Source organism: Triticum urartu, chromosome 6 (genome assembly GCF_003073215.2).
Source record: "Triticum urartu cultivar G1812 chromosome 6, Tu2.1, whole genome shotgun sequence".
Taxonomy (NCBI): domain Eukaryota; kingdom Viridiplantae; phylum Streptophyta; class Magnoliopsida; order Poales; family Poaceae; genus Triticum; species Triticum urartu.
Genome location: NC_053027.1, coordinates 390,236,483 through 390,249,744, shown reverse-complemented (window position 1 = coordinate 390,249,744; position 13,262 = coordinate 390,236,483). Strand labels below are relative to the sequence as shown.

The 13,262-nt window shown below is 44.7% G+C and overlaps 1 protein-coding gene across 1 annotated transcript; it reads left to right on the top strand.

The window, feature by feature from the left end:
- The first annotated feature begins 2,402 nt into the window (after nucleotides 1-2,402).
- LOC125513678 (protein JOKA2) lies at nucleotides 2,403-7,892 on the top strand. Its single transcript, XM_048678845.1, has 7 exons — nucleotides 2,403-2,712; nucleotides 4,490-5,787; nucleotides 5,886-6,000; nucleotides 6,168-6,395; nucleotides 6,508-6,657; nucleotides 6,750-7,409; nucleotides 7,494-7,892. The coding sequence occupies exons 1-7, from the start codon at nucleotides 2,641-2,643 to the stop codon at nucleotides 7,596-7,598; spliced, it is 2,628 nt and encodes an 875-aa protein (XP_048534802.1). The 5' UTR covers nucleotides 2,403-2,640; the 3' UTR covers nucleotides 7,599-7,892.
- Nucleotides 7,893-13,262: the final 5,370 nt, after the last annotated feature.

Genomic DNA, 13,262 nt, shown 5'->3' with positions numbered 1-13,262 from the left:
ATATCTAGGTTGAGCTTTCAGCTTATTTGCACCTCCTTCATCTGTTAATGTCATTTAGTTTTGCCTCCACATGAAGAACATTATTATTGGTAATAAAATGAACATGTATGGATGAAAAACTATGTAAATAGTAGACAACTATTTTGATAATTATTTTATGTCAAGTGAGACGTGCGTTGCACGTGCAAGCTTACTAGTAAACTCAAATGAAGGGAGTATGGGCCACTCGATTGAATGCTCTCCAGCCGAGTAAAGTAATACCACGTGTTCAGTCGTCATCGAACCACAGGATCGGCCGGACCAAGTATGCAAGAGGTTCTGTCATGCGGACAAAGAAGATGGCCGTATTTTTTCTTTCAACTTGATGATGGCAGGACTAAAATATGTTAAAATCTGTAACTTTTAGGCTAGTCATAGTGGGAGTAATTTAGATTGTAACATAACATATTCCAAGACAAATTTGCTTATGTGACATGAAATTAATGAGGAGAGATGTTTATGATAATAATATGTTACTGTAAAATAACACATCCCAAAGCAAAATAAGTCTATATCTCAATTAATGAAGGCTTGTATGTTACTTCCTCCGTCACGGTTTAGAAGGCACGCTTGGAAATTCTCTGGGACCTAGGTGGTTATCTATTGGTTGTGAGATGGGGTTAAAAATAGCATTCACACTACGTATGCATATAGAAAATAGTATACGGAGTACTAATTAGCTACTAGAAATAAATGCAATGCGCCCTAAACTTTGTCTATTGTGAAAACACACGCAAATTTAACTGTGCCTTCTAAACCGTGACGGAGGGAGTATCATCCATATATTACTACCTATTATGAAGGTAATAACATAGAGCAGCAACATATACATGTTAGAGCAATTTCAATGGGGCAACCCATTTCGTTCGTGGCCATCCGTTTGAGTCGGCGCGGACAAAAAATTTGGCCTAATGCACCGACCCAAACGGACGCTCGTCCGCCTGCCGACCCATTCCTGACCCATTTTTGAGCCGGATTTGCGTCGGCGCGGACACGAGACGGACGCGGGTGCGCTCGCCCTCTCCCCTCCCCTGGCTCGCTGGTCGGTGGCACATTGGTCTTTCCCCATCGAATAGCACACCCTTGCCACCTTCTTCGCCGCCGACACCGCCGGCCATTTTTCCCGATAAAAAGAGATACATAGATAGTTCTAGCATAGACAAATAAAAGAAAAGATCAACTACTCGTCGTTTTCCGATTCCGACTCGTTAATGTCATCCTCTGACGTCTGAATATAGGCGTCAACATACCGCTCGTCCTCGGAGTTTCAGGACGACGCTTCTCCTAGCTTCATGTTCAATTGAGCGGCTTACTTGCGCGAATGCTTGTCCTCCCGATAGGCGGCTCGCTCCGTCCTCCTCGCCTCCCTCTCCGTCCTCCTTTGCTTGTAGAACTGGCGCTCGTTGACGATATCCTGCGGGAAGCGTTTGCACCGCCATGGCTTCCTCGTCCATCTCGGCGATGGCGAGGCGACGCTGCCGCCTCTGGTTGCCACGACGATTCTCGTCGGTGAAAAGCCGTGGGAGAGACGCGAGATCCTGCGCCCGCTGGCTCGTCGACACGTCGGGAAAATTCATCTTCCAACGAGGCCGCCGGAGGCGCCACGCCGTTGCGTCGTATGCGTAGGCCGCCTCCTGTGCGGTGTCGAAGGTGCCGAGACTGAGGCGTTTTTCGCCAAACCAGATCTCGGAGGAGAAGCCGCCGGAGCGGTGCTCGCGGACTCTGCGAAAATTCGAAGCATCCAGAACAACGCATCGACATGGTAACGCAGAGGCGGCGAGCCTAGTGAGAGGGGACGAGGCGAATGAGCGGCGGACAGAATGTGGAGGGAGCGCCTTCTTAACACGCGCTGGACGCGGCGCGCCAAAACCAGCACGCTAGGCCGATTTTTCCAAGCTCGCGCACTAGAGCCCCAAAACCAGGCGACGACATGGCAGCTAGCATGATCTATGGCCATCGGCATTTTTTAAAAATTGCACGCGGACATGAAATGAATCGACGCGTTTGACACACTGCCAATCAAATACAAAAGAAGGCGGACGGCCAACCCAAACGGATAAATGCGCCGACCGTTTCGATCGGCCCGTTGGAGTTGTTGGTCTAAATTACTCCCCGCTGTAACCAGCCTATCCATGTGCAGCAGCTGACGCGTGCGTCGGAAGCGTGGAGCCCACGCGACAAGACGCGACACCGGACAGGCGTTAAATGCATTCTCACCCTCTACTACTTCGCAACTCTGACAGGAAATCCAAAGGAAACCCTTGGGGCCCGCGCAGGCGGTGCGAGGCCTCGCCGCTGGCGCCTGGGCCCCGCACCCCCACGACTTAATTGCCCCAACGGTGTCCATCCTTCGCACCGAAGGAAAAGGCGTGATAAAAGAGGACTCTGGCACAAGAGCCTTGGCCGCACCCGCACATCGCCACTCTCCCACACGCCGCCACCACCGCCGCTGCGGCTTACGGCTACGCAGCACTCGCGCCCCTCGACGCCGCCGCCGCCCTCCGAGGTTTCCGGCCGCTAACTTCGTCTCGTCTAGGATTGACCCGCTCCTCCGCACGATCGCCTACTCCTCCGCCTCCCCCCGAGGGTTTCCCCGCCGCCATGTCCGCCCTGAGCGCGCCGCCGTTCGACGGCCTCGCGTCGGGGCCCGATCCGTGGGACGTCGTCGTCAAGGTGATCCTTCTCCTGGTCTCGAGCCGTGGTTTTGTTTCGCCAGTAAGGGGATTATGTGCGAGGGACGGGAACCGCTTTTAGAAGGGTTTGTTCAAGGGGTCGGCTTCACGATTGCTGGTTGATTGGGCGTGGCTTAGGTGTGAGGTTGGGGTTTGCTCGCTGATCGGACGTATTTTACGTGTTTGGTTTTGTGGTTAATTTCTGCACCTTTCTTCTTAGTTTTTAGTTAAATAATCGATCTCTTACGATCGAATATGTGTAGAATAAAATTGATCACACAGGTTGTGCCATAAACAATATTTGAATACAATTGACGGGCACGGCCTTGCTCATGTTTGTTATTAAAATATGCACCTGACCCGGTTTTACTCCAAAATATGTTTGTCAGATCATGTTTTCTATTGAATAACTTCATGGATCGGTGCGTATTGTGCTTCTCTCTAGGATATAGGCGTAGCACAAAGTAATACTACATATTAGACATCTAACCTCAAATCTGAGCAATTAAATCCAGTTCATTGGTGGGTTAAAACTTAAAACTCATAATTTCTACTCCCTCCTTTCCTAAATATTTGTCTTTTTAGAGATTTCAAATGAACTAGCGCATACAGATGTATATAGACATATTTTAGAGTGTAGATTCACTCATTTTGCTCCGTATGTAGTCACTTGTCGAAATCTCTAGAAAGACAAATATTTAGGAACAGAGGGAGTATGTCAGTACTGGTATCAAATATTGTTTATGGCAATCTTGATTATGGGGTTAAGTGTATCATCGATGCATGTAATCACCAGTCAGCTGACCAGTCCTTTGTCCATCACATGTCATGGTAGTTTTGCCCTTCACTTTATGGCTCTTTGAATAAAGTTGTCTAGTTTGTTCTAGTTACTTTCTGATTGAGTATTCCCATGCACCAATCCTTCTGTATATTTTGTAACTTCATGACTTATTACGAGTTCAATATGGGTTGTTCTTTGATGATCTGAATTTTGTTTACATTTCATCTTCTTTCATAACGTGTAGTGAGAGATTGCTAATATTTCATCCATTAGGAGACCAATCTTATCTATGATAGTTTTCGGTCTCTTGTATAGGCTGCCGTCAGCTCGTCACATAAGCTAAATTGGTTCACATAGACTCTTATGGTTAATAATGTTTTGACTCTCGTATAGGCTATTGTCACATAAGTTAAATTGGTACATTTTCTCTCTGTACATTTGTGTAAACTGTGTTCTCGTTATGGCCCTTACCTAATTGGTAGAAGAGAAGAAATTATGATCAGTCTTTGTACATCTATAATCTAGAACCATAAGACTTGCACTATGATTGAGTAGTTTATTCTCTTACTTAATTGGTATGGAAGAGAAGAAATTATGATTAATGCAACCATTCAGTTTGAAATCAGCACCTCAGTTGTGCTCCGGACATCACAATTCCTCTAGCATATCGTACTGCTGCGAACGTAACTGAAACTAATTATGATCTATCTTCTTATGTTACTTATCAGATGGGCATGACTGTCTGTACCATATATTACCATCACCATATGCTTTCTGAGTATTGATCCTTTCGATAATCCTTTGACTTTTGTAGTATAAGGACTAGTGAGTTCCTCAACCATTTTTTGGACCTGATCTCCTATAGTTAGCTATGCATCAAGGTCGTGTAAAAATTTGTTGTGCTTTGGATCATTATTATGTCCTCATGGTTTACGTGTCATATGATCTAATTGTGTTCTATCATAGCGTTCTCATTTCTCCCTTCTCAATATTCCAGGTCAAATATGGTGACACACTTAAGAGGTTCAATGGTTATGTCAACGGAACGCACTTCACTTTGAATCTGTCTGCTCTCCGTTCCAAAATTGCAAGTGCTTTTAAGTTTGCCCCTGATGCTGACTTCATTCTCACTTACACTGATGAGGATGGGGATGTTGTTATGCTGGATGACGACGAGGACTTGCATGATGCAGCTATCCATCAGAAATTGAACCCTCTAAGGATTAATGTTCAGTTAAAGAATAGCCATGCTGGGGCATCTCACATTAACCGGCAGGATTCAAGCCCTAAACCTCTTGAGGCCACCACTCAGGATCCGATAGCTCAGATCAAATCTGTTATTGATGAAGCTTTAAAGCCCATATCAGAACCTTTGAGATCCACTGCAAGGGAAGATCCACTAGCTCACTTAAAATCAGCTCTTGATGAAGCTATGAAGTCTATCCATGAGCCAGTTCCTGAATCCCTTGCAAAACTGTCACGTGAAGTACTTGATGCAGCACCACCACAATTAACTGATCTGATAAAACCTTTCGTGAACTTGATCACATCAACCAACAGTAGCCAATCTGCTGGGCATGCTGAAAGTTCACCTGGCTCCTCCAGGGGTGTGCAGCAAGCACGGGTTGATCTCAAAGCTGATGGTCAGCCTAAAGTTGAGGCAAGTTTGGGTTCACGACCTTTGAATGAACGAAACCCTGTATCATCTGAGACAGGAGGTCTTAAGAGTGTGTTAGTTGAAGTTCCCGCTGCAGTCATCACTGAAGCCTCTCAAGGCCACCAAGGATCGTTATATCCTTCTGTTGAGGATTTGCTGTACACCTCCAATTCTGGTGGTAACAGTTCTGGTTGCAAGGATATGACTGATGCTCAAAGTAAGGGGAAGTCTGTCATGCCCTCTGCTGAACCACTCGCTCGTAACACTGTTCCCAGTTTTCGTCCAAGTCATCCAAATGCATCTGGAAATGAATGGTTCCAGACACGAAGATCGGTGGATGGATGGTCCCAGCCGAGATCCATTTGGCAACCTGAAACTAATGTCAAACCAGCTAGTGATCCTGGATGGCGTGTTCCAATGTATAAAGCGCCTCACCCATCCCCACCAGTTCCCCATGCACCCTTGGGCTATGGACATTCTCCACAATTTCCTTACCCTGGCCGTCTGCTATCTGCTGGGCGTCTGTATGAGAATCTTGGTAATAACAGTGAGAGGTCACCACGAATTTCACATAGGTGGATTCAGTGTGATGGTTGTGGAGTTCAACCAATTGTTGGGCCACGCTACAAGTCTAATGTGTAAGATCTTCTTAAATGCAACTACTCTCAGAACTAAATTATTTGTCATAGCTATTTCTTGGTGTCCTTAATCTGACGTCTTCTGTCTCTGCCGTCAGGAAAGAAGATTATGATCTGTGTGATACCTGCTTCTGTCGTATGGGCAGTGAGGTTGAGTACACAAGAATAGACAAGCCGATCCTGCCACACAAGTTATCTCGGGACCCTAATTTGGTGAGTTGCTTTATAGTTGGTATAATAAGTTGCTAGGTGAAATTGCTAGGTGAAAGGTAATGGAGGTGCTCTGCCCTTAAGTAGGAGCTGATCAATCTTGAAAGCCTTCAGAGACTAATTTGCTGCAACTGGGCCTAGTAGTAGATTAATTATATTCTTTATTTCAGTGCCGGAAAATCCATTCACGTGCTCCGATGAAGTCAAAGCGTGAGAAGCTCGAAAGCCGCTTCATTTTGGATGTAACGGTGCTGGATGGCACACTTATGTCACCTTCAAGCCCGTTCACTAAGATTTGGCGCATGCACAACAATGGGTCTATCATGTGGCCCTTGGGCACACAGCTAATTTGGGTGGGTGGAGATCAATTTGCACTGCAGACCTCTGTCCCACTAGAGGTATAGTTACCATGCATATTGTTTGAAGCTCTGCTATGAATTGCATGTTAAGGCTGAATATCAGCTGTGATAAAAAAAAACTCCCCAGTTCTGAGTTGGTATAGTTGTGCAGATTCCATTGAATGGATTTCCGGTGGATCAAGAGATGGATGTTGCTGTTGATTTTGTGGCACCTGCAAGGCCTGGGAGGTATATATCTTACTGGAGACTGGCATCACCTTCTGGTCAAAAATTTGGTCAGCGAGTTTGGGTTCATATCCAGGTTGGGTATCCTACCATTTCTTTTTCGTATGTGGATGTATAATCTAGATGGTTGCCTTTGTTTTATCACCTTAATCCTGAATGCATCTGCAGGTGGAAGATCCATCTTTTGTCAGTGACAACAAGACTGCTGCTGTTAACTTGAATCAGCCTCAGGAAAGCAACATCACAAACACAAGTAGTCTGCCTCAGGAAAGCAACATGACAAACACAAGTAATTTGATTGATGTCAACATGGAGCCTGCTAACCAAGTCCTAGATGAACATGTCAACGGCACTAGAATGGAACTGCTGGAGCCTTTGATATACCGTGAAGCTGCTGAGCCCAAGAAATCCCCCTCAGCATTTTCAGCAGCTCCTCCATACCCCATGCTCGATGTTCCGTCATCCAGTGAAAATGCAGCTGCTTTTGTGCCAAGTGTTACTGTACTTGCACCTGAAGTCATTCCGAGACCTGCTGTGACTACACCTGCTGATGTGCCCACAAGTTCGCTTACTAGTATCCCTGTGGATCTACCTGTAGCTGCAACCACACCTGTGGATGTAGCATCTGCGCCGCTTGACATCGACAGTCTTACAGAAGAGAAACTGCTGCAGGAGCTGGAGGAAATGGGCTTTAAGCAGGTTGATCTGAACAAGGAGATACTGAGGCAGAATAAGTACAACCTGGAGCAGTCCGTGGATGATCTGTGTGGTGTCGATCTGTGTGGTGTCAATGAATGGGACCCTCTGCTGGCGGAACTGAATGAAATGGTAAGATACATGCCCTACTCTGGATTTCGTTGAAATGATGATTGCTGTGGCAAGCTCCTGAGCCTAGTGCTGTTCCTCTTCCAGGGATTTGATGACAGGGAGACGAACAAGGAGCTGCTTGCCAAGAATGGAGGAAGCATCAAACGAGCTGTGATGGACCTCATCGCCAGGGAGAAGAAGGACAAGTGAAGATCGTGTGCTCTCGAGCACCTAGTTATCTATATCTCGTTATCTATGCGTAAATAATGAGACGAGTGGTACTGCTGTTGTGCTGCTCCACTGTGTCTCGTGGTTTGCTTATGAACTGCTGTGAAGCGTGTTGTTGGTGTGACTTTGTGTGCGGTGTGAACTCTATTATGTTGTGACCGTGGTGGGTCAGCTGCGTGTGGTTGCTGTAATGGCCTTAGTTGCTTTGTTCCTACTATCGTGACTGGAAGACCTTCTATGTGGATTTCACCTATATTATGTGGGTTTCACCTCAAAGTGCCTCTTCTATTTTGTGTTACGTTCGCATCTCTTATTAGGATGTACAGTAGCTAAAACTAGAAGTTTGTACCAAAGGGATGTAGCTAAATTTTTGAACATTTTCAACTAAGGGGAGGGCAAACACCAATGAATTGCCGACATATCCGCAAAATCATGCTTGTTTGCCCGCAATGCTTGTTTGCCGGGTCGGTAGTATTTGTATTAGACTGGTCATAGCTAGTGAGCAGTAACTTAGTACGGAGAAAATAATTGGCTTTTCACTATGTCATCCTACCGCATAGAGAATTGACACGCATGGTGGTGACATGGCGCGCAAGAAGAGCTATCCATGTAGATATCTTTGGGAGTCCCTAAAATTCTTTCCTCAGAACTTCGGTGTTTTTTTTCCGACACATCTCAGAACTCCGGTGTTGCTTAAGAATGCTAGCGCGTGGCCTATAATTTGGTTGCCTCCATCAATGCGAAATTTAACACGGACGCGGCAGTCTCAAGAGAAGGGTCCCATGGTGCAGCAACGGCGGTATGCCGTGACCATGGTGGAAATTTCCTGGGAGCTTCAGCGATCACTTTTAGATTCATCGCAGAATCAACTTCTCTCGAAGCTTTGGCTATTCGAGAAGGGCAAGCATTAGCAGAAGATATTTATGTCAATCAGATTCACATCGCTTCGGATAGCAAGCGGAGTACGTTGCCATAGTACATCAAATAATATTACGAAGTAGGTGTTTAATTCTTTTAACATAGTACACGAATTTAGGAGCTCAAATTTCGAGGCTCATAATCTTCGCTAAACATAACACTCGGGTTTAGTCGTCATATGTGGTTGGGCAAACCTGGGGAGCTACACTTAAATGTTCTGGAGTCTGAATAAAGCTTAGTGAGAATGTCTAAAAGAAAGCTAGTAACATAACGCAATCTAAAACAAGTTTGCTAATGTGATAAGTAATTAATAATGAGGGAGTCGTTTCTTGTAACATAATAAAACAACCTAAGAAACAATGAGTCTACAACCTATAAATGCAAGTATATGATACTACAGGTATGATATTTGGAACTATGAATATAGTAACAGACTAGTGTTATATGGTCTAAGTTACTCCGAAAATTGCCTTTGGAGCTCGGCCTCCATGGAGGCCGGTTTTTGAAAAATTCCAAATTCAACAAAATCCATATTTTTATATTAAAAAAATTCTGAACAAAAGTACAGGCATAATACACATGTGTGTAAATTTTCAGGACGAAATACATTGAGATGAGGGCTGGGCAAAAAGGACAAATTTGTGGCTTTTGAACACATGATACTATTCATCCCAAAAGTCCATTAATTTGTTCCTTTTGCACAGATAGCATTTCAAGGTATTTCATTCTGAAATTTTGCACACATACACATCACATCATTGTGTACTTATACAAAAAAAAATTCAGATTTTTTTGCAGGATAATACTTGTATTACTCAAAACTATCCAGGGTTACAATCACGACCGGCAATGTCGAGGAGTTCATCAGGACCCGATCCAAGCCACACAACGGTTCGACATTGCGATCGTCCAAAATTTGCCAAAAAGTGACTAGCATTATTTTTGCTGCGCACAACATGAGTAATACAAGAATTACGCTCGATCAAACTAGCTTTGATCTCCTCTATCAGAAAAGCATATTTTGATCTATTCATATCCCCAGTAAGAATCATCTTCACTCCTTCAAGGTTGTCTGATTCAACATCAATAGGCAAATTGCTCCATTGTAATGCTAGTGAGAGACCTTCTCGAATGCCCATGATCTCCGTCTCAAGCACATCATTACAAGAAAACAAATATCTACAGGAACTAAAAATGATATTGCCGACATGGTCTCTAAGAATCATACCTATACCTGCTACTCCATTTAGCACAGATCCGTCGGTGTTCAGCTTTACCCTACCAGCCACAGGAGGAGCCCAAGGGCTGGGATCAAGACGCTTTATATTGCATGTAGGAGCAGCCAAAGGAAAACACACCATAGCTGGGTACTTGCCCTTTGAGTGGTCAGCCTGTGGGTTTAAAGCAATGGAGTGTAGCGACGCGACGTAGCTGGCTAGGAAGCGGCAAGAGACGTCCACTGGTGGCGCAGGTTTATGATGAACTAGCTCATTTCAGACATACCAAATACGCCAAAGTAGCATCATCAGTCTTAGCCGTACATGTTCGTTCAAATCTGAAACTATCTGAACAAATCATTCTCTTCCTGTTGGCATTATTTTTGTAACATCCGGAAGGTCCCATACAACCAACATTTCTCTCCATAGTCGCCTTGCATTAATGCATGAGCAAAAGGTGTGAAAAGAGTCTTCCTCCTCACAGTTACAAATCGGACACATAGCACTTATCTGCAGGTTCCGTTTTTGTTTGTTCTTGCAAGTAGCTAATGAATCTGTTGCCAATCTCCATGCAAAATTCATAACCTTTGGTGGAGCTGGAGTGGACCAGATGTGCTTCCATCCCACCCGTGCTCCATCAGCATGTTCACTGGAAGTAGCGATTGAAGTATTGCTCACTTCATCCGACGCAAGTCGATAAGCACTGCGCACAGTAAAGATGCCCGACTTCTCTGGTGCCCAAGCAAGAAAGTCTACACCAAGTCGTGGAGATGGCCGTATTTTCAAGATCTCACATATGTCAACGGGTAAAAAGAATTGTTCTATTTTGGTTTGGTCCCATGTTCCATTATAATCCATGAGCTCAGACACCCACTTGAACCTACAACACCCCTTCCTCGAGATCAATCCGCCTGAGGGCTCGCGCACCACCCATCTGTCCCTTCATATTCTAACATTCTGGCCATTTGCGATCCTCCAAACCAGCCCCTTCTTCAGCAGATCCAACCCATAACTGATAGCCTGCCATGTTGGGGATGGATTACCAGTAAACACGGTGTCATCTAGTCTACCATTAGGGTAATATTTTGCTTTCAAGAGTCTAGCACAAAGGCTATTTGGGAACGCAATCAATCTCCATGCTTGCCTGGCTAGTAGCGCTTGATTGAAGAGTCGAAAGTCCCTAAACCCAAGACCGCCAAGGGACTTCGGCCTTGTCATTTTATCCCAAGCGTACCAGTGTGTTTTGCGTTTACCTTTCTCAGCACCCCAATAGTAGTTACGTACCATCCGGTTTAGATCATCACAGGCCGCTAAAGGGAGCTTAAAAACACTCATTAAGTAAGTAGGAATGGATTGTGCAATTGACCTAATGAGCTCTTCTTTTCCAGCTTGTGTAGGATGGCCATCAAAAGCAAATAATCTCTTGGTGAGCTTGACCTGGAGGTTCTGAAATTTCCCTTTTGTCATCCTTCCATCAGGGGTGGGTAGCCCCAAATATTTCTCCTCAAAGCCAAATGAAGTTACCTGCAACACATCTTTTACAGAAGTAACCATGTCTTGCTGACATGCATCACCAAACAGCAAAGAGCACTTTGCTTGATTTATAAGTTGTCCCGTGGCCTTTCCATATACCTCCAAAATATGGTTAACATAATTAGCTTGCTGAAGTGTGGCTTTAAAGAATAGCAAAGTATCATCCGCAAACAACAAGTGGGATATACCAGGGGCGCTTCTTGTAATTCTCAGAGGAGAGATATGTTCTTCCACAATGCCTTTACCAATTAGTGCAGAGAGACCATCAGCCACAAAAAGAAACAGATAAGAGGACAATGGATCACCTTGCCGAAGACCACGCAACGGTACAAAAGATTCCAAGATGGCTCCATTAAATTTCACGGAATACCTCATCGAAGTTACACAAGTCATGATCCAATTAACCCACCGGTGAGCAAAACCAAGCTTTTCCATCGTTTGCCTAAGATAAACCCAGTCCACTCTATCATATGCCTTTGAAAGGTCTAGCTTATAAGCACAGAAACTTTTTGTTGGGTCCTTCTCTTGCTTGATGTGATGGATACATTCAAACGCCACTTGTGCATTGTCGGTAATCATTCGTCCCGGGATAAAAGCACTCTGCGATGGTGAAATAATATCATCAAGAACTGGGCGGAGTCTATTAACAAGACATTTGGACACTACCTTATAGATAACATTACAAAGGCTAATAGGGCGGAAATCTGTAATTTTAATTGGATTTTGAATTTCTGGGATCATCACAATCACTGTATCATTAACATCAGGAGGCATATTTCCAGTACGGAAGAATTCCTTTACGGATGCAATAACTCCATCCCGCAGAGTTGTCCAATTTCTTTGAAAAAACCTGGCTGGAAACCCATCTGGCCCCGGGGCCTTTAATGGTCCAATTTGGAATAGAGCATCAGCGATTTCCTTGTCTGTAAAGTCAGCGCACAGGAGATCATTTGTATTTGCCGTAACAACGGGATTAATTAACCCAACAACCGGAGAAGCATCAAGTGTTATGTCTGCCTCAAACAGATTCTGGAAGTAGGATGTGGCCGCCCCTCCCATCTCCTTCTGGGTAGTGAACAAATTCCCTTGAGCATCCTCCAATTTTTTAATCATGTTCTTTCTTGCACGCCACACTGATTTTGCATGAAAACCTTCGTGTTTCTATCGCCATCTTTCAACCAGGTAATACGAGAGCGTTGCATCCACATGAGCTCTTCTCGATATAAAAGCTCATTCATTCTGTCCATCACACTTTGTATTTCCATTCTATCTGCATTCATTGACATGAGCTGCTCCAGCTGAGTTCAATATTTTTCTATCTCGCGTGTGACACTACCAAATTTGGACTTACTCCACTCGCACAGCCTGCGCATAGTACCTCTGAGAGCTGCATGTACATCACCAAGCGAGTTTTTCGTGCCAGCATCAGCCCATGCTTTCGCTATTACTTCTTGCAAAGCCGGTTCTTTTTCCCACATAACCTCGTACCTCCTTATACGTGATTTAGTGGGCTGGTCATTATGTACGTCACGACAAATATGAATTGGGACATGATCTGAACATGGGGATATGAGGTGCTTGACAGAAGTGTTATCAAACATATTTCTCCAAGCATGATTTGCAACTGCCCTGTCCAGCCGAACTTTAACATTGGCACTACCGGCCCTCATGTTATCATATGTGTGCGGGATGCCAATAAAACCCAAGTCAACCAACTCGCATACCTCCAAGACATCTCGAAGAGCTTGCATTTGTGCTACTGACCTGGCAGTTGCCGAGAAGTGCTCGAAATCCCACATGCACTCGTTAAAGTCTCCCACAACAATCCAAGGTAAATCTGATTGCACACTTAGATTTTGTAAAAGAGACCACATATTGTGCCTGTTCTCCACTCTTGGTTCCCCATACACGCATGTAAGACGCAACGCTGGTTCATCCGGCCCCAATTTAACTTGAGCGTCAATACATCGTTGGTTTG